The 25,469-nt window shown below is 33.9% G+C and overlaps 1 protein-coding gene across 1 annotated transcript in view; it reads right to left on the bottom strand.

Annotated features, from left to right (window-relative positions):
• The window catches only part of LOC105470174 (ADAM metallopeptidase with thrombospondin type 1 motif 20), a 209,689-nt gene that overhangs the window by 59,591 nt on the left and 124,629 nt on the right, over positions 1–25,469 (bottom strand). The window contains exons 25-28 of the mRNA XM_024789232.2: positions 23,692–23,856; positions 23,298–23,588; positions 22,376–22,537; positions 20,598–20,774 (exon numbers count right to left, since the gene is read on the bottom strand). Of these exons, the coding sequence (XP_024645000.2) occupies positions 20,598–20,774; positions 22,376–22,537; positions 23,298–23,588; positions 23,692–23,856 (795 nt within the window). The remainder of the gene's footprint in view (positions 1–20,597; positions 20,775–22,375; positions 22,538–23,297; positions 23,589–23,691; positions 23,857–25,469) is intronic.

Raw genomic sequence — 25,469 nt, 5'->3', positions numbered from 1 at the left:
TTTGACAATGACTCTGTTGCTGAAGCAGAGATTGTTTAGTTATTCCAGGTCAATCAGTAAGAACTAGAAGTATCTTACAACAGCTAAACTACTGCTCCTTAAACATGCCTCCACATTTGCTGGTAAGAAACATATTTTAAATTAAATAGAGGCCAGGTGAGGTGGCTCATGCCTGTAATCCCAGCACTTTGGGAGGCTGAGGCCAGAGGATTGCTTGAACCCAGGAGTTTGAGACCAGCCCGGTAACAAAATGAGACCTCATCTCTACAAAAAAAAAATTAGCCATGCATGGTGATGGTGATGCACATCTGTGGTCCCAGCTACTTGGGAGACTGAGGTGTGATGATCCTTGGAGCCCAGGGGATGGAGGTTGCAGTGAGCCAGGATCACCCCACTGCACTGCAGCCTGGGCAATAGAGCGAGACCTCTTCTCTAATAAAAATAAAAATAATCATCAATAAATAAATTCAATTAAACATTCCAAAATTTGATAATATAATTGTAAACATTTCATATGCTTTTTCAAAAACCATTTTAGGGATGGTTAAAAATTATGGCACTTAATTTTTTAAGCTACCATAAATAACCTAACTAGACGTAAACTTCATAATTATCATTTTTCTCCCTCAACCATTTTATTTTAGTCCTCTATTGTTGTTATTAAACACAAAATGACGATAAGAAAATATAAAACTGAATAAAAATAAATGAGGTGGTATTATTCAATTTCACTTTGGCTTTTGAAATTTTCTGATTTTTTTTAAAAACACAATCCTTAAGAAGTCATCAAATGATAAGATAAAAACAAATTTTTACTTTATTACTAGATATGTCACTTTTCTTTGTCTGTTTTCTGACAGCAAGGTGCATAAGTCATTGTTGAAAGTGTAAGCGCTTATAACCATATGGCTAGGTATCATGTCTATCCTATTGCTCATTTTATGCCAGGTATTAGCTAATTTCTGCAGACAACCAAATAAAGCCTGCTGAGGGTTCATGCAACCTTTTTGTTTAGGTAAAGGTAAACTTAAGGAAACACACATATTATACATTACAAATTCAAATCCACTTTCTCATTACAAACCAGAAATCATTTCCATCAAGATAGGTGCAACTTCATAAGATGTATCATACAATACATAAAATAGAGTGGTTTTTATTTAAACATCCACATATTATAGTAGCTAAAGATAATCAGATGTTGGAATGTCTCTCTTGGAATAATTTGAGAGGATTAGTTGTGTTTTCCTTAGTCTTTGGCAATTCCAAATGTATCGATGAACTTTTCAACATTAGAATATGTATTATTTATCCTGTTTTTATCTATTTTCAAAATTAAAATATTTTATGCATCTGCAGCAAAGTTAAATTAAAATATTTTAGTAAAAAACACATTATAGCTATTTTGCTAAAGAATTTTTTAAATGATGTTTGATTATATTAAATGTCTTTAGAACACTATTATGAAATAAAAGATTAGTGTATGAAACAACATATTAAATCAGGAAATGATAGAATTTCAGGTCTAAACAGACCACAAATTAGATATTTTGAGAAATAAAACACTATCATGTGTATGCATCCATGTATATGTCTTTCATTTTTTTTAGAAGCCTATAATAACGTTCTTTAAATAAAACAAAGAGGCTATATCTAAATCCAGAAGCCAATGATACTTGTAGATCCAAGAGAAAAGCCCACTATAGGAAAATCTTAGATAAGAGTTCATACAACCACTTTGTAATTAAGGGAATTCCCTAGAATGAAGAAACCTTTTTTAAATTGAGCGTCTCAGTTAGTAGCAAAGTAAAACATTAAAGTAGCTATAATAGAGTAGTAGGATGTATTTCTGCTTAAAACAAAAAAAAATTGACAAAATATGCATATTAAGAGCAGAGTGTCAACTCTAAAATAGTACTGCTACTGTTCGTTTAATTTAATGCACATGTGCTCTAGGGAGTAAGACACTAAATCCATCAACAGAGACCCCATTCATAGTGCTTCCTGAAAGATTATACTTATAGTTTTAAAGTTTAATGGAGTTTGAAAATGTCCTTTTTAACTTGTTACAGGCGTTCTTTGACTATTCAGCTCTAATAAGCCAAGACAGCATTTGGTTTTAAAAATATTTATCACTGAAATATTTCACTCCATTGCATTGCATCTAATCATATTTAAAATTTGTAGCTACAGACTTTTAAAAATTTAAAAATCAGATTAATTTGCAAATATGTTTGACTCTCAAAGGAAAAAACCAAATGATTTACAACAAATATATCCAGCAGACTTTCATTAAATTAATATCATTGTAATAATCATATATAATTTTATATTATTTTGAGCATATATGTATATGTACATACACTCTTAATGAATTTACAGTTCTTGGCTAATCCATGCACTATGAGAGAACTTACATGGAATTCATCTAACTCAATTGGAAGTAATAAAGATAATTTACTATAATTATTAATATTTTCTATATTATAACTTTGGAAAAGTTTTGTGATTAGTTTCACTTTCAAATATAAAACCTGAGGGAAAGCTGCAGTAACTTATGCAAATATCTTGTACAGAAATACTCACTTATCTCGTTTTATAATATTATTTTCCACAAATAACTATTGGAAAATCAGAACAAGAAATCATCCTAGTGAGTGGGAATTAAAGGACTCAATTGATTGGATTAATTTTCTTCAACAGTAAGTTTTGATAAAGAATCATTTCAAACCTGCAAACAGCCGGGCGCGGTGGCTCAAGCCTGTAATCCCAGCACTTTGGGAGGCCGAGACGGGCGGAACACGAGGTCAGGAGATCGAGACCATCCTGGCTAACACAGTGAAATCCCGTCTCTACTAAAAAATACAAAAAACTGGCCGGGCGAGGTGGTGGGCGCCTGTAGTCCCAGCTACTCGGGAGGCTGAGGCAGGAGAATGGCGTAAACCCGGGAGGCGGGGCTTGCAGTGAGCTGAGATCCGGCCACTGCACTCCAGCCTGGGCGACAGAGTAAGACTCCGTCTCAAAAAAAAAAAAAAAAAAAAACCTGCAAACATTAGTTCTTGAACTTGAGTTTATTTTGGTAGAAGCAAGAGTAAACGTAACTCTAACTCAAGATGTGAGCACTATTTGTAGCAAAAATACTCAAGAAAAACTGCCATTCATTTAAAGCTTGTAATTTATACTTTTAACTTTCTAATAATATTGTTTGTGTGTACTACAAAGGGGAAATGAACATTTTGGACTCCTCTATAAAATCTGTTTAGCAAGTGGAACTCACCTAAAGAGTTCCTGTTTGGAGTTTTTATTGACTCATCCAGTAACATGAACCTTTACAAGTATAGGGTGACATGGAGAAAAATGGTATGGTTAATATGAGAATAATGCAAGTCTTGTCTATTTTTAACAATTTCTTTGGGGCCATTATTCCGAATTTACTTTTTCTTAATGTTTTTACACAAATCAACTGAAACACTGCTTTTGCAAGAATGTGCGCCACATTCCATTATAAAAACTCCACTCCCATCCTACCCCTGGGAGCCTACATCCAGAAGCATGACTGTCTGCCTTCCTGGACTGACAAATGCAGAAAACTATTCAGTGTGAGTAGACCATAAAAAGATAAAGAGATCAGAAAAATATCTAAAGCATACCTTTTAAAAAAAAATATTGTCTTTTAAGGCATTACTTACTATGGTAACATTTACAAATTCTTAAAATCAAGTGCCAACAAAATAGCAGGATTTACCATTTCAAGTTTCCACAAATGTTTTATGTGCTAGCTGTGGGAGTTAACAGCCATAAAGCCAAGAAGTTTGCTTTTAAGTAGGGTTATAAAGGCCTAAAAAGGAATATGCACAGAGTACTCTGAGATGAGAAATAAATGAGTTCTATGGATGCTTTGAAAAGAGAAACGTCAGAGTTGAGATTAAAAGACCACACCCATTGCACATATTAATGTCTGTTTTCCATATGTAAAAAAGTTGAGGGAGAGTGTTTTAGAGATTAATTTCATATTTCAATGAATTTAAGTTAATTTCTAAGATTTTGCCTTTAATCACACAAAATTATTTGTATCAATATTTAAGTCAGGGTTTCATCATTTTCACTAGTGGAGAGTAGCAGATGGAATAATAATCTAGTAGTAGATGGGATTTGGTGTCAGAGGCCTACAATTGAATCTCAGCTGTCAGAAGCTATGATAATCATAACACCCACATCTCAAGGTGGTTGTGAGATTAAATTAGATAATGTATGAATAAACCTGAAATGGTTCTTGACACAATAATCTAAAAGCATACTAAACCTCTATTCCCTTTTTTTACTTCCTTTCTCAAATCCTGAATCTGTCTTTATCAAAAGACAATAAAGATAAACTATCCCCCCCAAAAAATATACTGTAGTTATGACAGAAATGTAGATCCTATATGGACAAAACAAAAATCGAATACTATGACACTAAAACAATAAGAATGCAGACAAACCTTTTGATAATTAAAAAATATAACTAAAATAAAGAATTCAATATAAAGTTTAAATATTGATAAAGTTTCCCATCAAGTAAAATCAAAAGACAGAAGTAGAAATAGGAAGATAAAAACAAGAAAATTAGAAGACCAATCCAAGAATCCCAATATTCAACCAGAAAGAGTTAAAAAAAAAATGGTTGCATAGCAATTATCAAAGTGTAATACAACCAATTTTCCCAATACAAATCTTTTTAATGAAAGAGCTTACAGAAAGAATGTTTAGCAAACTAAATTTTAAGCACATTCGTAAACACTAAGTCACTTCACCAGAAACTGTAAGAATGACAGGGATAAACAGAAAGGAAATACCAAAAGCTTCAGTGGAACAGGCATGGAAACAAGGGCACGTACAATGGGGAGGGAATTGGAATGCATTCGGATTTCGCAATAATAGCTCAGAATGCTAAAGTAAAATAGGCAATGCTTTAAAAATTTTGAGGGAAATTATTTTCAAGCTAGAATTTTATAGGTTGTCAATTATTCCAATATAAGGATTGACTAAAGAGAGTTCCAGGTTTGCACAGAAGGAAAATTGTACCTCTCATTTTTTTTCATTTTTAAGGAAGGTACAGGCAGGAAGAAGTGTTTTAGTATGAGAGGGTAAACCAAAAAAAGAGAAATATATGTGATGTAAGAAAAAGTTATCAAAACCAAAGACCAGTGAAAACACTTCACAGGATGAGAGACTGGTAAAGCAGGGTTAAAGTCATCTGTGCCAGATCGGAGGAGGCAGATTGAGGGTGGAGGGGTCTCTGGAAGGAGTCCAAAATACAGGAAATACCCGAGCGTTTAGAAAAACCGTTTATAGAGATTTTACATACCTGTTCAAGCCCTTGAGAAAAAAAAAAAAAAACAGTGACTAAAACATAACAAAACTAAGCAAATTTTAAAATAAGGCAATCCACGGCAGGAAAAATTAAGAGTTGTATAAGAAAGGACAGTACACTACTTGGCTCCACACTGACATAGCAGCACTGCTGACTTAATCAAAATTGATTTGGAATTAATTTGGAATTCTCAACCTCTATAAAAGGGAGTCAACAGGTAAATTTATTTGGATATACCCAGAAACAGCTGAATAAGCCTATTATTTGGCAATATGGAGGGTAAATATCAAAAGACACAGATGAAAGGATTAGAGATTACTTCTAGGGGAGGAAAGACTTGGATTTCTGGAAAACAGAAGGCAGAGAGAAACAACTGTCTTCAAATATTTGCCCTGTAGGGGAGGAATTTGATTGATTCTTACTTCAGAGTGCAGAATCAGAATTGGAAGCAAATGTTTGTTTAGTTTTCCTAAGAAGAAATGGGCTATATTGTATTATGTATGGCCCTCCAACTTTAGGAAGTTTCACTAGGACACAACTGAAGCTTTACGCACTTCAATTGAAAATTGTCTTCAAAGAATTTATGCTTTGTGTAGATAAGAAGGGATAAGAAAGAGAAAACGGGAAGTCTTTCCCAATTTTAAAGATATGATAAAAAGAGAGGGAAAATGATATCTTAAAAATATTTCAAGAATCACAATAATTTAACTCTTTAGATATATGCATTATTTATGGACAAATGAAAACATATTGCATTATTGTTGTTTACTCAAATGAGAAAAATGCAAATTCTACCTGAATTACGGGGCATCCTTTGACAGAAAGGGATTCTGCCATCATTTAGTCTTCAAAATTATCAAATCAGTGTCAAAGTTTTATATTGCCTCTTTTACTATGACATCAGGTGTCTAAATAAAACCTTTAAGTTTTCCCCAGACTTTTAATTTTAGCTTCCGATAAAATTGGTTTTCAAAAAGCATCTGTTTTCTTTTCTTTTTTTTTTTTTTTTTCCAGAAGAAGTTTTGCTCTTGTTGCCCAGGCTGGAGTGCAATGGCACCATCTTGGCTCACTGCAACCAGTGCCTCCCCGATTCAAGCAAGTCTCCTGCCTCAGCCTCCAAAGTAGCTGGGATTACAGGCACCTGCCACCATGCCTGGGTAATTTTTGTATATTTAGTACAGATGGGGTTTCTCTGTGTTGACCAGGCTGGTCTTGAAATTCTGACCTCAGGTGATCCACCCACCTCAGCCTCCCAAAGTGCTGGGATTACAGGCATGTGCCACCACGCCCAGCCCAGCATCTGCTTTTTAATACCATAAGCTAAACATCTTTGCAAGTAACGTCTCTTTTAAAAACCTTTATAGAATTCTTCTAAGCATGAAAAATAAATAAATATAAAAAACATTTCCCCAATCTGTAAGAATAAGCAACTATTCATCACAGTTTTCTCCATATTTTGACTTTAAAAATAACTATGTAAAATTTTCAGAGCTTCAGAGTGACACAGAAAACTTTAGAGAGAGCATTTAATAAAATACAAAGAAATCTCTTAAGGTACCTCCTCAGTGTATACCATAATATTAAATCGCCTACTTTACCATATATGAATACATGGAATACCTTATTAACGCACTAGAAATTTGAATAAAATGATGACATTATAAATGAGAACTCTAAACTCAATAAAGGCAGAAACCAGTTCCATAAATGTTTACTGAATAAGGAAATGACCCGATGCTATGTAGAAAAAAGCCATAGGAACAAACTTGTATATATAGAGATAATCAGGCTTCCATATGCTTTCTGTATTTCTACTCAACTTATTTTTATACTTTTTTTACATTTACAAAGCTTCAAATTGTCTAACACTTTTGCTCCAGAAACGTTAAGATCTGATATACTATTTTACAGCTACTCTTCAGTAGAGAGAAAATTCAGTTGCTTGAGCATTTTTATTTAAAGGGTGCGGTTTTACAAAGTTGAAATGTATACATACAGCAAAGACCTTTTAAATATGCAATCTACTTTATCTGAATGGCACAGAGTTGAATGATCTTTAGTCCCACAAAAATAACCCTGAAAGGAAAGCTGCACGTAATAGATCTCTTTTTCAAGATTTCTGTTGTTTTGTTCTGACTCTAAGGGATACCCTGTGGATCAACAGAGACAAGAAAGTTCTCCTGATTTCAATTGATTGACACCTTGCCAATTTTATTTTATTTTATTTTATTACAGTAATTAAGAACATGTTTACTAATGCTCTTGTAAGCCAAACAATGAAACAAAATGAAAACTACTGAAAGCAGAACCAAGAATTCAGCGTTATGACAAAGCTTGTATTTTAAGAAGGTGGGGAAAGGACTATTTAATAAATGATGTCCTTGCAAGTGTTTAAGCTTTGTTAAGAAAACATTAACTCACTACACATATATCAGAATAAGTTTTCAATATAAAATGTTAAATATAAAAAATAATTTAAAAAATTAAAGTTCAAAGGAAAAACATAGGACAGTCATTGGATCTTTAAAGTCACAATCAGCACTTATCCACACACAATAAAGAGAGGCCAAAAACATGAGCAGACCTTGCCAATTTTAGATGAGAAACACTGACAAGGAGACAGGATCCCATTTGAGCCACTATCCGTGAGCCAGCTCCCTGTCATGGAAGAAATGTCCAGGAGTGAGGGATATGTCATGTCTGATTGTCTTCCCTATTTCTAGATGTGAAAACTCTCCTAAGGCCCACGAATAAACAATAAAGAGGTTGCCCTCAGATAGAACAATGAACATTCTCTAGTTGATAGAATAGATAACTTTCTCTTTTTTTCTTTTGAGACGGAGTTTCTGGCTCTGCCACCCAGGCTGGAGTTCAGTGGCGCGATCTCGGCTCACTGCAAGCTTCGCCTCCCAGGTTCAAGTCATTCTCCTGCCTCAGCCTCCCAAGCAGCTGGGACTACAGGTGCGTGCCACCACCCTCACTAATTTTTTGTATTTTTAGTAGAGACGGGGTTTCACCATGTTGACCAAGATGGTCTTGATCTTCTGACCTCGTGATCTGCCCGCCTCAGGCTCCCAAAGTGCTGGGATTACAGGCATGAGCCACCTTGCCCAGCCAGTAATAATTTTTTATTAGTGTATCAGTATAAATTTTCTTTTATTCTTACCTTCTCCTAAAGAGAACATAGTCACATCGTTTACACATTATCATTTATACATTATCATTCACACGTTTTAATTACCACACTATATTTAATGACATCACAAACAGAATGATTAATCATCAGTGACACAAAATGTCTTCTGATTTTTTTCTATCAAATATTATAGGGTTTGTGTATGAGGGGCAAAATCTACTATAATAAAAGACATGAACTTTCCTAAATCTGTGTTTACACCTTGAAAAAAGTTATAGGAAAGAAATAGAAATGGTTCTACTGTGGGCAAGTCTTTTTCTGACAATTTTAATGATTATAACAAACTAGAAATCTGACTGCTTGCTTTGGTATTTTAGGTATGTTGTTATCCATATTTTAGAGCTATTTTAATTTAGAGTAATTCTTACTATTAATAAATACCACCTTAAAAGAAATATTTGTCTCAAAATAATTTGACAATCATATGTTTAAGTATTTCAATTATCTAAACTTAATGATTAAGCATATCAAATTGATTTTATAAAACTGTTTTTCCTGCCAATTTAATTTCATTGCAAGTTTCTACTGATTTTGAATGGGTTCTAACTTCCAGAGATAGAATACTTTACCAAGTATCAAACTGATATTCAAAACACCTGAAAAAGCTAACAATAACGAAACTTGACTCAGGGAGAAGAAAATTCATTTCTTCCCTTTTCAGCCCTTGAGGAATCTTTCCCATCCCATATCCCACCACATTCCTAAACTCACATGATTGTGTGTGCAGAACTAACCATATGTATATTCTTTCGTTTTAACATTTTTTAACCTGCTGTAATACAAACTCTCCTATGTCCTGATCTAATTGTATTTTTATCCTCCACATATATTGGTATCTAACACATAGTAACTGCTAGGTAAATATCTACTGAATAAATAAACTTAATAGAAATTCATAAAGATTAAAAATTAGGGATTTAGCATTTTTTAAAAGGAGAAATAGTGCAGGGAGACTAATCTTTCTTCTCTTAATTAAACTGGCAGAGTAAAGTAGCAAGTTTTCCCTCCTAAAAAGTTTGCCTTTGAGATAATTTTAAAATAAATCTTTGCTATACACACAAGCCATCCATTCTCTAAACAGAACAGTTTGCTGTTCTCTCCATATTTGTTCGCTTTAATCCTCTCAGAATCTCCCGTCTATCTACTTAATGCAAAGAAGTAGAAACTCATTTACTGTTGCTACTTCTCAGTAGCTATTCCTGGGATTGGATGACCATAAAAGACTGAAATGAAGAGGTGATATGTCCTTCAATACATATATTTAACAAGGTACTTATATCCAGAACCAAAAATAACTCCCATATATCAATAAGATAATGCAGAAAATCCAACAGAAAAGTGGACAAAAGACTTCCATAGGTGCTTCAGAAAATAGGATATCCCCTGGGAATAAACAATTTAGCCATCAGAGAAATGCCAACTACAACCACAAAGAAATACCACTACATACTCACTAGAATTACTACAATTTAAAAGTCTGATAATATCAAGTGTTGACAAGGATTTGGGGCAACCGGAATTCTCATACAGCCACTTTAGAAAACTGTCATATAGTATTTACTAAAACTAAACTAGTTTACACTATATACACTAAGATCCTGCAATTCAACTCCTGGCTACCTAGCCAAAAGATGCGGACATACATGTTCACCAAAAGACATGTCTGAGAAATGTTCATCACAGCATCGTTTGTAGGTCCCACACTAAAAACAATCCCAAATATTTGTCAACTGAAGGATAAATATTAACACAAATCATATTAATTCATCTATTCATAGAAGTTATACAAGTTATATACAACTCATAGAAGTTATATGCTTATATGACACAGTACTAGATTGCAATGAGAAACTACAATTACATGCAACATAAATGAGTCTCAAGTACGATATCCTAACTCTCACAAATGTTCTAAGTTCCATTCGTATAAAGTTCAAAGGCAGGCAAATGAATCTATTATGTTTGATGTCAGAAAAGGGGTTACCTTTTGGGAAGATAGTAACTGCAAGGGGGGATGTTGGGGAATTTCTGTGGTGCTGATGTTCTCCGTTTGAGCATTGTCTACATAAGTGTGTTCACTTTGGAAAATTCATTGAACTGGACCATTATGATTTGAAGTTTTGCTGGATGTCTTATTTCCATAAAAGTTTACTTTAAAGAATAAAATAATGGTCCAAATTGATTCCTCTCTTATACTAGAGTACAACTTCCTCAAGTAGACTTGTTTCAGATTGTTTGATATATTGTTAATTAGCCTTTTCTACCATATTTGGATATTTAACTCCTTGAGAAAAAATAATATATACTTACTGGATAAGTGATAACAATAAGCAAAATATATTGGGCCTTTATGTAACAGGCCCTATTTCAACCACTATTCCTATTCCATTTTATCCTTAAAAAATACTCTCCTTAACTAGCTACTATTTTCATTCTAAGAAAATGAAATGTTGGAAATGCTAAGTAACTTGGCAAAGGTCACTGAGTAAAACAGGAGTCAAACCGAGGCATTCTAATACCACAGCTCTTATTCTTACCTACAAGATCTCGAATAGACTTAATATTTAATACTTCAAGGCTTAGGAATAATATGTCTTCAAACTTTTTTGATAAATGAAAGTTCACATTTCTCTTGGTAAAGTCAAGATTATATTCTCTTACATGAGACTATCTAATACAAAATCTTGTTATGCATCATCACATGGGCTCTTCACACTGCAACGTGTAATCCTAGTGCTCTCAAATTGACATTTTCACTCATTGTCGAAACTTTTACTCTCCTCAAGTTCAAACTTCCCTGATCTCAAAATTACCCATCTTGGCTTTTATCAAGTTTATTGTGTTCAGATGTTTACTTATACTTCCTTTACTCTCACCTTCAGATGCCACCCCACCCTTGGATCAAAAAGTGTCCCATCAATCACTCCTCCACTGGCTTCTTCTACTCTACCTACAGACACTTGAGTGTGATGGGTGAGTAATCCATAAACACCTGATGACTAGCCGCATGAATGGCCCCTAAATCATCCTCAGCTTTTGGAACATTCCCTCCTTGACTTTTCATCTCCAGTCTGTCACTTTTCAGTTTGCTGATATTTTATGATGAGAATTGTCCACTAATCTTCTCAAGATACACTTCTGACACCCAGTCCAAAAAAAAAAATCAAGTTTTTCTATACCTATAGAATTTTTAAAATTTCTTAGGCATGATCCTCATTGGTCCTCTTTGACATGGCCCTAATTCATATTTCTAATTGTATGCCCACCCCTTGTTCTCACAAACTAGTTTCACAAACTGGCTTGTCATCACAAACAAGTCACACTGAACTACTTTTTTTCTGATCTGTATAGTTTTGCTCTAGGTGGTCTCCTACCTGGTACCTCTTTTCTCACTCAAAATCCTATCTACCCATCAATCCTTAGACATACACCTTCTCCCCCATAAATCCTTTCATGTTTCTCCAATCAGACGCATATTTTCTGACTTCCTATGATATCCCTTTCTGGCTTGTTATAGTTATTTGCATGTATATTTAATTTTCCCTAGACTGTGAGTCCTTTGAGGAGAGCATGCCATTCTTATTTATCTTGTTTTCCACAATTCTTAACCCAGTGCCTGGTAGACAAGGGATCTCAATAATCTTGAGTGGAAAGGTACATGCAGTTCTGGCAGTGCAATGGCCATGATTCCCTTCATAATTACTTCTAAGACCTCTGGGTTTCCCTGAGTCACAGCTGCAAAATATCAAAAGCTGTCTAATAGGATCACTTTTCAGCTCAGTTAACCGACACAGAAGGATTTATTATGTGACTTAATAACTCAATTATCAAAAACTTTGCAATATTTCACTTAATTCTTACAAGTATATGTAAAACATATAATAATGTAGAAGAGTTTTAATACATAAATGTATACATATTGTATACATTTGTATACATATTGTTGTAATACATATTACAACATCATGTGATAACAAAGTACCTTCCTAGGTATGTCCTACTAGTAGTTAGGACTTGGGTAAATTAGTGTATGAGGTTAAGTACAATCTAGGGGGTGAGGATTACAACCAGGAAGAAGTCAATAGTGGCTATGAAAACAAATTACATAATTCCAATACTGACTCCAATTTATAAGGTTTGAGATGTATTATTAAACATATATTCCTCATAGGCATCTGAGTTTCTAAGTCACAGTCTTTCAAAAGGATATATTGCTCAGAGGCAAGGGTGAGTCACTGGAGTGCCCCAAATATTATTTTTTTAGGACATATACTCATATTTGTTTTATCTAACATTCCAGGAAAATTAGCAAGATTTACTACATGGGGCTATATGTCAGTCTGACAGACAACATTTATAACTCATTAGGTTTCCTGACAGAAGAAGGAGACCATCACTCTGTCATCCACTTTCAGAGTATTCACTGCAGCTCATACATGCCCACTGAGGAAGATATATGAACTCTATGATACGTATAAACTCATAATCCTCTGTAGTGAGATGAGGAGTGCCAGGAGGAACTGCAACTGCTGCTGCTGCTGGTTGGTTTATGTTTTAGTTTTAAGCACACAGACTTTTGCTGGTTACATTCAAAGTCATAATGATCAATGGGCTCATAAAGATGGATTACCAGTTTTTATATTACCAAAAAGACGCTTGTTCCAAATTTGCTGAATTTTTTTCTATGAGAAAAATGTGACACCTAGTATTTAGTCTTTAAGATGAAGAAAACATTTAGCAGTAGTTGAGAAAGCAACCACTTTTGGAAACGCCTTCTACTCAGGAGATAACATTTTGAAATGTTTGGAAACGTTTCTCCTGATAGGTGATTTTGCCAAGGGCATTTTCTTTTCTTTTCTTTTCTTTTTTAAACGGAGTCTTGTTATGTCGCCAGGCTGGAGTGCAATGGCGGGATCTTCACTGCAACCTCCGCCTCCCGGGTCCAAGCGATTCTCCTGTCTCAGCCTCCCGAGTAGCTGGGATTACAGGCACACGCCACCACGCCCGGCTAATTTTTGTATTTTTAGTAGAAACAGGGTTTCACCATGTTGGCCTGGATGGTCTCAGTCTACTGACCTCGTGATCCGCCCGCCTCGGCCTCCCAAAGTGCTGGAATTATAGGCATGAGCCACTGCGCCCGGCCTCGCCTAGTGCTATTTTTAAAACTTTGAAGCAAAAATTTCAGAAAAGTATGCCACTTGTATATTTTTAAAATGTTGAAACAAAAATTTCTAATCTGTTTAAATAGCTTCCAAATATTTCAAAGTTTCATTTAGTGTTAAAGCTTCTTGTTAAAATATTAAGCTACAGCTTCTTTTAGTAGTACTTCAAGAACTGAATGACATGGAAAACAGAAATTTGAGAAACAAATTTCAATTTTTTTCCAATAATTTTTTATACTGGATTTGAAGTCAATTACTGGCATATATCAGGAGCATTCAGTGATAAACTTTGTTATTTGGAGATATTTTGTGAGGTATATTTTTCAGCTAAAGAAGTTATTGAAACCACATATTGAAATAAACCATATTTTAAAACTACTATAGCACAGTGTTGAACCAACATTTTCAAAATTAACAAAACATTCTACTACTTTTAAAAAAATTAAATGGTTAGAATAGTTGTGAGAGAAGTTACCATTCACAAAATAAAAATTATATTTAACATTAATTATTCAACTTACCCTTTTAAATTTACACTTGTATATCTTCTATAAGTCACATAATCATGTTAGTTTATGTGTGCAATGTATGCCTATATAATACATATATATAAGGGCATATGCTCAAAATGTTCTGAGGATGATAAATATGATCAAAAAATTAAAAATCAAATGACTTAAAAATGTTTATTCCTAATAAGGAATAAACATAAGAAAGTTAATGTCTGAGTGATGTGATAATGTAGAAATTAAAATATGATTTTCTCAAACTATTGGAAGGTAACACACAAAGGTTCTATAACAAAAATTTGGGATATCTAAATGCACTAATATTAAGAATGTTTATATATTTTTTCATAAACAGCCTCAATATATAGCACATAGATATTATAGAGCACTAAGAACAATTTCTTGAGATTCTTAAACATTCCTGAAGCATTATGCCTGAAAAATAGGAGAACTGCCATGGAAACATGGACACTTTCACTTTCTTTAACTTGGAAACATACAGAAAAAATATATGGCCTATAATCATTTCATATTGAGAGTTTTTAGGGTTATTTTATACCGTACATTCCAACTTCACTCAACATTATAACACACACACACACACACACACACACACACACACACACACAGTCTCCTCTTTTATGATCTCACCATTAATTAGAGTATCCACTTAAATTTTTCCCAGGCCATACATTTCAAATCTGCAGGGCCCAATTTTGTCTTCAAAATTATTTTCCGAACATCATATCTAGGACAAACTACACATCCATCTACATCCCCTTCTTTGGTGACATATGAAATCCACATGTGCAGAAAAGGTAAATGCTGCAATTATGCAAAATATTATTCTTTTATGGTAGGGAATTAGAACACTGCTTCTCTCTTGTCAGGTTATGACAGAATAGCCTACTAGTTTAGGCTTTGTAGAAGGAACAATTGCCGAATTATTTTATTGTTAAATACAATCTTCATTACTAATTATTGGATTATCTCAAACTAGTAAGCCCCAAATATTATGGGTCTTCAGTATGATAAATCACATGACCGTTACTGAAATGTGTTAGGAATCTCACCCTGCATTCTGACCATCTTGCAGTTTATTAATTACATGCATTACTAAACTGCAAACACCTATTCCACAGTGCCTGGTTTATTTCTAGTGACCAGCACAATGTCTAATATGTAGTATATACTCATACTTTTGGGGAGAATCAATGAATGTATTTTAGAAAGATACAGTAGAAAACATAATAAATGGAGAAATACTAAATACTTAATATTGTTATGGGAAGTGTATTATAAAATTTATTTTTAAAATAGATTTCTAACCTGTTTACTACGCTTATGTATCTTTTTCAAATTTAAGAAAACAATTACTATAAATGTTTTCACTGAACACTTTACAAAGTCAACATAAAGAAGTGGCAGTTTCTTGAAACGATTTGCCTACACATTACCTGGCTCCTGCTGGCCTTAGAAGCAGTAGAGGCAGTTTCTCGCTGAGAGCATCTCTCTTAAATGGGAGCTACAGGGGGAGTCAGAGCCCAACACCCTTTGCTCAGACTCTCAGTGCTCTTTTCAAATGGACAAATGTCAGATTTACTGGTGTTTGCTGCTACTACATGCTCATTTCTTCTCCTTCTTCTTTTTTTTTTTTTTTTTTTTTTTTTTTTTTTGAGACAGGGTCTCGCTCTGTCACCCAGGCTGGAGTGCAGTGGCACCATCTCGGCTCACTGTAACTTCCACCTCCCAGGTTCAAGTGATTCTTCTGCCTCAGCCTCCAGAGTAGCTGGGATTACAGGTGCATGCCACCATGCCCAGGCAATTTTTATATTTTTAGGAGAGACGGGGGTTTCACCATGTTAGTCGGGCTGGTCTCGAACTCCTGGCCTCAAGTGATCCACCCACCTTGGCCTCCCAAAGTGCTGAGATTACAGGCATGAGCTACCACGCCCAGTTTACACGATCATTTCTGACGGTGCTTCTATTTGTTGCATTCCATTATATCGTATAATAGATTTAGTACAGTATATATTTTTTTCTGCACAATGTTTCAGAAGGACTTTTTTTAAGAAGAAACACCAAGTGAATGCACCAGAATTTAGGGTTCAAGTAGCAAGCTTTCATTTAAAAAAAAAAAACAACTTTCTTATGTTTTTGTGTGAGGAGAAACAATCTTTAAGGCAAAAAGGAAAAAAATATATATTCTCTTCACTACTGTTGGACAGTCATCATTCCCAAAGCACACTGGAATACACTCTATTTGTTTACCAAATATTATTTCATTCTATGTCAGGAATAAAAAACATTCCAAGAAAATAAGTAACTTCTAAAATGAAACTTAGTGAGAAAATATAAGTTGATTAATATAAATTTACTTAAAGAGCATTTGCTAGTTGACTTATGTTACACGTAATGTCGCTTACTATATATTAATGAGAAAAGTAAAACTTTTACTCACCCTTTAAAGATTACTTTGGTCATAAGCATATCTATTTTTAACTTATTAAATAAGTTTGCTTACATCATTAATTTGTATTCATTGTTTATAATATATGAAAAGAAAATTTATAAAAACTTCACAGTATTTAAAAATTGACAGCTAACAAATAAGTCTTATACTTTTAAATCTCAGTGTTACTTTCTAACAGGAATATTATGTAAAAAATACAGTAGCTTATACATAAACTAAATACAATTATGAAAACATATACTATTCAACAATTAAATGTTTAATAAGAGAAATTAACAGTTTGTTATTTAAGGAAAACACCATCAAAAGAAAGGAGGCATTCCTTATATTAATAATACAAGATCTGTTCAGTGACTTAGAACATTTTAAGTGCAAGGAGTAAAAATACAACATACATATGAATGACATAAAGCACAAAGCCACAATACTCATTAATAAACGGGTTAAAATACAATCATTTCACGCTGACTAATCACCAAAAATGTAGCCATTGAATTAACAAAGATTAAATTTATTTATTCCTTTTTTTATTACAGCACAAGACTTTCTACAACATGAAGAAAATTTAAATGTATCTTAAAACTTTCTAATAATAATTTAAATAATTTAACATTTCACATTTCATTTGCTTTAAAATGAAAAATGTTTCTGAGATTTAATGTCACTCATACACACACACACGCGTGCATACACACTCCTAATTTTCTACTTAGTCAACAGGATCTGCTGAAGTTAAAGTTATCCATGAAAGAATATTACTCTGGTATGCTAATAAGGTATTCTGAAGTTTGTCTAATATGCACCAACACTGAAAGAGGTAAAATGTTATATTTGGTATTGACAACAAAACTTCAGATCTCCTAAACCCATTTAATATAAAAGGCTAATTTAACAAATAAATATGCTTCATATAATAAAAGAAATCCAGTCATTCTAATGATATGTAAGTACTTCATACATACAAAAAGTAAATAACTATGTTTGTAAAAATTCTATACAAACATTTATTGTAATTTTTAAAACTTCAATATATTCAACTTATCAAAAAATAAAAATATTACATTTCTTCATAGTGCAAAGACTGAATTATTCAATGAACTCCTTTTGGGATATACATGTAATAAACACTAAAGAATTCTGCACATCTGCCTTACTATTTGGCAATCTGTGATTATTGTTTTCTTGGTCATTTGTTTTTGTGAGGTTGAAAAGTCATCTATATACAGGACTTTAATGAATATTCATATTTTTCACTTGTGACATAATTTACATACAAAAAATAGCATAACAAAAATATACTGGAATATAGTATTAGATACATTTACATAAACATTGCATGAATATCACAGTGGATATGTAGAGAAGGTTGATGAACCTTAAAATGTAAAATATCAAAGGATCAAAAATATCTAAAACTGACCTGGAATGAATTATTTGTAATTTTAATCTTCTATAAATCTAAGTAGATGTTTATGTTAAACTTAAAAGCATTATAATGTCTATTAAATAGAACAGGGGTCAGCAAACTCTTCCCAGAAAAAGCCAGATAGTAAATATTTCAGGCTTTGTGGGTTACAGAGTTTCTATTGCAACTAATTGATGCTACTGCTATAGTGCAAAACCAGCCATAGATAACACATAAACAAATGAGCATGACTGTGTTCCAATAGAACTTATTTACAAAAATAGGCAACAGGCCGGTTTGGTCCATGGACCATAGTTTGTTGACCTCTAAAACAGAGAATCTGACTCAAAAACACTTAATTTTAATTGTTTCAATACCTAGTATAAAGCATGAGACCTGAGTAAATGTTTAATGCTTCGTGGATTAAAAGCATGAATGGGTAGGGAAAATAAAATATCTGTGCTCAGAAACAAATGCCATTACAATTCAGTCTCATTAGTGGTTAGGATTCTGCTTTCCTAATTGGGAAAAAATTCCAAGAAAGTAATCCATAGCCTTCTTAAGAACTAGGCTTGCAAACTATAACCAATAAAATGAAAGAAGATGCAACAGAGACATAGTAAGCAGAAAGTGGATTTCCAATCTAACATAGCTAATAAAAAATATCTTTTTATGGTGAGTTCTTACAGTATTTCAAATCTCCCAAAGTAAACTGTAAACTCCATAAGGATAAGAAATATGTTCCAATTATCTCTGGATCACAGTGCCTAGTATATACGAGATGGTCGGTAATGACATTTATTAAATACATATGTGAGTGCTTTCCATGGCAAAATATGTTTTTCATTAGATCCCACAAGATGATGGTCCTTTGAGGCAGCAATTTTACTTTAAGATCCTCCTATAAAGTTAAAATGTTCTGTTGTTTAACATCATCAGTCACACTTTGACTATAAAGATGAATTTCAGCCTGAACCAGAGCTTGACCTACTCTTCAAATAACATGACTTGAAACTTGGGTTTGCATCTTATTATAAAGATGTTTGAGTAGGGCAAAACAAAACAAGTGCAGGCATCAAGTGTTGGTTACAAAACTGGAGTTATAACTAATTTTCAAATAAAGAATCACTTAGCTTTGTAAATTTAATTACAAATAGATTATAAACTCAAATCAGTTTTTCACTTAACGGAAATGTACTTGGTCATTCACGATTTAAAAGATCAATGGTAATCAAAATGCCTATTTCAATATAGTTATATATTAATTACTCCTCAAAAAAAAGATATTTGAAGATCACTAAAGAATCATTCACAAACAAAGCTTATGAGTTTTGTCTATGGCTCCAATAAAAACTCAGAAAATTAAAACATTCCCAAACCACAGTAACTCCACAAAGTGGGAGAAATGCATAATCATATAAATTATTACATAAATTAAACTTTTGCATGACATATGTAAAAAACTGTAAACAAGTTATGCTGTGGAAGTAAATTTCTCTACTTTTTTAAACATAATATTTTCACATTTCCAAACAAAATAGTAAGTCAGATAATGACAAAACACAAGTTTTAAAGAATACTATTTGGCTTTTGGATCAGTTATGGATATCAACAGATGAAAGCCACACATAATTATATGCTTAAACAAGACACAGCCTTAATTTGCCATTTTTACAAGCACAACGTCAACATTATATATAAATGTAAATAATATAATATTCCTGATTAATTGACAGCAAACCAAAGATAAAATGGAGAAAAATATTTCCATTAGAACAGTGGTATGGTCCAAAGTTCACATATTAAAAAATAAATATATAAAATACCATTATATATGGTATACTACTTGAAATTAAATGGATTCCTCTTCCAAATATCAAATTTCAAAACACAAACCAAGAGGGTCAATGATCTACTCTACAAAGAAATCAGAGAAGATAAAGTATATGCATTCCACAATTTATAAAGAGAATAAATTAAAGCAAAAGAGACAAAATAAAGCAAAACAAAACAAAAAAGAATAAGAATATTATCATACCATACACAGCATGGAATACCACGCAGCCATAATAAGGAATGGTATCATGTCCTTTGCAGGGACATGGATAGAATTGGACGCCATTATCCTCAGCAAACTAATAAAGGAACAGAAAGCCAAACACTGCATGTTCTCACTTATAAGTGGGAGCTGAATGATGAGAACACATGGCCACATGATGGGGAACAACACGCTGAGGCCTGTTGGGGAAGGAGTGTAGGGGCCAGGGAAAACATCAGAAAGAATAGCTAATGGATGCTGGGCTTAATACCTAGGTGATGGGATAATCTGTGCAGCAAACCACCATGGCCCACATTTACCTATGTAACAAACTTGCACATCCTGCACATGTAGCCCTGAATGTAAAATAAAAGTTGAGGAAAAGAAAAAAAATGAACTTTCCCTCACTCAGACTCAAACTTTAAAGTATGACATGTTAACAAGCAAGAATACTATCATACCGATGTCCATGGTTCCTGATGCCATGACACATCAGCAGGGCAAGCATGCATATGACACTGTATTACACTAGGTGGCTTGTTTACGATTTCACAGTTGTGATCTTCTAATATTTGGCCATTGGGAAATTGACATATTACAAGTCTTGATTTTATTCCTCCTCCACATGTTTGTGAACACTAAAAACAAGAATAGGAAAATTCAAAACTATGTGGTTTTAAAGAGAATAATGTATTGCTTCATTCAATGTTTAAACATAATCAGTAATTATGTTTACTCTAGTAATGTTACTTTAGTAATGGTAGAGTTTAAGTTTATAATTACTTCATAATTATCAACATTTCTCCCTAGATAAAAAAAAAATCAAAGTTTCAATTCCATGACTTTAAAAGTTGACTAGATTTTGAGGATTAGTATCATAATATATTTCAATAAGATATCCAGGACCTGCAAGATAATGTTGGCAGGTCAAGCCAGAATCAAAATTTATTTATCTAAGTAATGAGCATTAAGTACATAATGTACAATATCCAATCAACAGGTTACTAAGTAACCATGAAAGCTATTAATAATAAGGTATGTCTAATTTTATAAACATGAAATGTTCAGTATATATAATATAAAAACAGCAAGTAATAAAACAGCTGTATAATATGAACCAATTTCTAAAACTCATGTAGAACAAAAGCCTGGCAGGAAATATACCAAATTTTGTTAAAAGTTTGTATTTATATTTGGACATATAATTTGAATTTTCAAAACGAGTGCATGCAAACTCAGAAACAGAGGTTACTTTCGTTTTGGAAAATAGTAAAAGTGTATCTTAAAAATGTGCTTGATATGTATTAGCACCTGGTCTGAGTGTACTTTAAAAACATGGCTTCAAACTCCCAGTGAACAGAAATTATGTGCTAAAAATCATTAAGCAAAAATATTTGATTAATTTAATTAGTTCATTCATTTTAATTTTCCAAAGCTAATAGAAATACTGGCTTCTTGTTTGTTCCCATTCCACATTATGAAGGACGTTAGTATTAAAAGTGACTTTAAAAAATTATCTTTTTATTTCCAGTGCCTAGAGAGTGCAAGTGTATGAAGCAAGTGCTCAATAACTGACAACTGTCTGGCTTAAAGAAAAAGATTTGCCAAATGCATAACTTACTAATAGGATTAAACATGGTTTATATTTTATTCTAGTTTTCTATTTTTATATCAACCTAATTGTCTAAGAAATTAGGAGAATAAACCAATTTTAGAAAGATACTAGTAGTTCAAAGACATATTGCCTAGCATATTAGATTCTGTTGAAAAATCTAGAATATGCATTTTTTGAATCATGAATGAGTGACCTAAACCATGACAGAACATCTATTAAAAGAACATGGCGTAATTACTCAATTAAAAAAAAAAATCTAGTCAGCAGAATCACTTGAGGCCTGGAGTTCGAGACCAGCCTGGGCAACATGGTGAAATTCCCATCTCTATTAAAAATAAAAAAAATAGCCAGGCATGGTGGCACACACCTGTAGCCTTAGCTACTTGGGAGGCTGAGGTGGGAAGAGTGCTTGAGCCCAGGAGGTGGAGGTTGCAGTGAGTCAAGACCACAATACTGCATTCCAGCCTGGGCAACAGAGTGAGACTCTGTCTCAAAAAAAAAAAAAAAAAAAAAAATTTCTACATAGTATAGTGAAATAAGATGATCAAACAGTATAGGATGCTTTTTACTTTTGGTCTTCAGAGATGTAATAATCTCACAAGTTTAGAAAATACTATGACTTACTTCTCCCCAATTTCCGTAGTTCCACTGTGGACAAGGCCCTGGACCACAGTGCTGTAACTCTGGAGGCTTGGAGGTTGCATCGCAGTAACTAGCACTTTGTCCATTTTCATCCTGGCAGACCACAGCCCTACGCTGAAGTCCTCCAGAACAACTGCTAGAGCACTGACAATAATAAAACACAAAATATGCACAAACTCCGGATTCCACATCATTAATTTACATGGTAAAAAAAAAAAAATCAGCATTGACTCAATCAAAATCAAACTCTACATTAGAATCTCCTTCATTGGAATCACAATTTGAATTGAGAAATCTGTCAGAACACTTGAGTTTTACTGGGAGCTTCATTAGAATTTGTTGATGAAAAGGTGGGACTTTCAAGTTTGCATTAGGAAACAATTTTCACTTTTATCATGAGTGTTAAGTAAAAAATTGAAGTTTTGAGGTCTCACTAGGAATGAATAAAAGACAGCATTAAATTACTTAACTTTACACTGGTGTTTTTCTTCATTTTGTATTATTAATCTCATGTACAATATGAACTATAATTATACCATGTGTAGTTTGTCATGATTTTATACCAGCTTATTGTATTGCTATGATAATACTTTTGGGGTTTAGGTTTATTCATAAACATTTATAGTCATACCCCTTAAAGGGTTTTCTTTTGTTTTTATTATAATGAATTCTAATCAGATTGTTTTACAGTACATTCCTCTGTAATCATAATAACATTTTAGTGCATAATTCAATAAGAACCCTAGCATTTGTAACAAGCATCAAAAATGCTTAATCCTTTTAATACTTAAACTATTGATCTTCAAATAAATTTAGCATTTAAAGTACTGATGGCATCATATACATACCTGTTAAAAGGATATAATATAACAAAATTATAGATAATCCAATAAAAATGGCTTACTGATCCCCACGGTCCGGTTCTCCACTGGTTTCCTCTGACTGATGGATGGACCACCTGATTTTCATCATCTTCAAGTTTGTGAGTTAATGGCAAATTCGTGCTTAGATAATAGCTTGGTTGCACAGCAGAACTAGGAAAGTGGCTGTGTGCAGGCGGGCAGGCTGCTAGGCTACATTCCTGTTCCATCAAGGGGCGAACTTCAGGATCACAGTAATTCTCATCAATTGGCTGATGGTAGTTCATGCATAAAACTTGTCGAGTTGTTTTTCCATAGCCACAGGAAGCTGAACACTGATCAAAAATTTAGCCAAGGGTAATATACAACATTAATTTATATTTAGTATCAAATATATTTAAATTTTTCATTTTCTTTTGTTCTCATAAGAATACTTACGGGTGACCAATCCCCTGCTTGCCACTCTCCACAAGGGGTAAAACAGTCCCATATTTCAGCAGGTTGGGGTAAGTGGGCACAATATGATTCATCTGCTATTCTATCAAGAGCATCACGACAGCTTACATAGCGGGCTTGAGTACCTCTTCCACAAGATACAGAGCACTTTTTAAGAAATCAAATTGTATCCAGGCATTACACATGTATCCAGTACATCACCCATGTCCCTTATACATAGCTGTTACTCACATTTCTAAAACATCCAGTTTCTTGAGAAAATTTAAATTATTATAGATACTATCACCTGACATCACTTCTGAGTCAAATAAAGATGGGGTACTAAATATTCCAATCAGTTTAGATCATAAATTTCACAAATAATATATAATAATTCAATAATACATAAATATAATGATTTAAAATGATGCTTAGTTATTTGCTAAAATTAAGATACTGAAAATATTTTGGGTATGAGAATCTTACAATATCAATAAAAATAATTTTGATATCTAACATCTGTTACCAAGTAACAGATACATATAATTCCATAATTAAAATACTCTGAGAACATGTGAAGCTTAAAAACACATATTCTATAAGATTTTAGCAACGTATACTCCACATATATGAAAGCTTTCCATGTAGAAAAACAACATGAAAATGTTTGTAGTTTAAATAAAAACTGATAAAGCCTAATACTATATCTGCTTCTCATAACAACCTGTGACATAATTATTATTATTATTCCCATTTTAAAGATTAGAAAATAGACTCAGATGGGTCCCTGAGCAAGTTGGTCGAATAGGAACAGCTCCAGCCTCCAGCTCCCAAAGCAAGCAACACGGAATATGGACAATTTCTGCATTTTCAACTGAGGTACCAGGTTCATCTCACTGGGGAGTGCCAGACAAGCGGTGCTGGTCAGCTGGTGCAGCCCGACCAGCAAGAGCTGAAGCAGGGCTAGGCATCCCCTCACCTGGGAAGCGCAAGGGGGAAGGGAATCCCTTTTCCTAACCAAGGGAAACTGAGACACACAACACATGGAAAATCAGGTAACTCCCACCCTAATACTGTGCTTTACCAAGGGTCTTAGCAAATGGCACACTAGGAGATTATATCCCACACCTGGCCCAGAGGGTCCCATGCCCACGGAGGCTCCCTCATTGCTAGCACAGCAGTCTGAGATCTACCTGCAAGGCAGCAGCAAGGCTGGGGGAGGGGCACCCTCGATTGCTGAGGCTTAAGTAGGTAAACAAAGCCACCAGGAAGCTTGAACTGGGTGGAGCCCACCGCAGCTCAAAGAGGCCTGCCTGCCTCTGAAGACTCCACCTCTGGGGACAGGGCATAGCTAAACAAAAAGCAGTAGAAACCTCTACAGATGCAAATGACGCTGTCTGACAGCTTTGAAGAGAGCAGTGGGTCTCCCAACATGGAGGTTGAGATCTGAGAATAGACAGACTGCATGCTCAAGTGGGTCCCTGACCCTTGAGTAACCTAACTGGGAGACATCCCCCACTAGGTGCAGACTGACACTTCACACCTCACATGGCTGGGCACACCTCTGAAACGAAGTTTCCAGAGCAAGAATCAGACAGCAACACTTACTGTTCAGCAATATTTTATCTTTTGCAGCCTCTGCTGCTGATAGCCAGGCAAACAGGGTCTGGAGTAGACCTCAAGCAAACTCCAACAGACCTGCAGCTGAGAGTCCTGACTGTTAGAAGGAAAACTAACAAACAGGAAGGACACCCACACCAAAACCCCATCAGTACGTCACC

This window comes from Macaca nemestrina, chromosome 10 (genome assembly GCF_043159975.1).
Source record: "Macaca nemestrina isolate mMacNem1 chromosome 10, mMacNem.hap1, whole genome shotgun sequence".
NCBI lineage: Eukaryota > Metazoa > Chordata > Mammalia > Primates > Cercopithecidae > Macaca > Macaca nemestrina.
The sequence above is the reverse complement of the archived record's forward strand: the minus strand, read 5'-3'. Positions and strand labels throughout refer to the sequence as shown.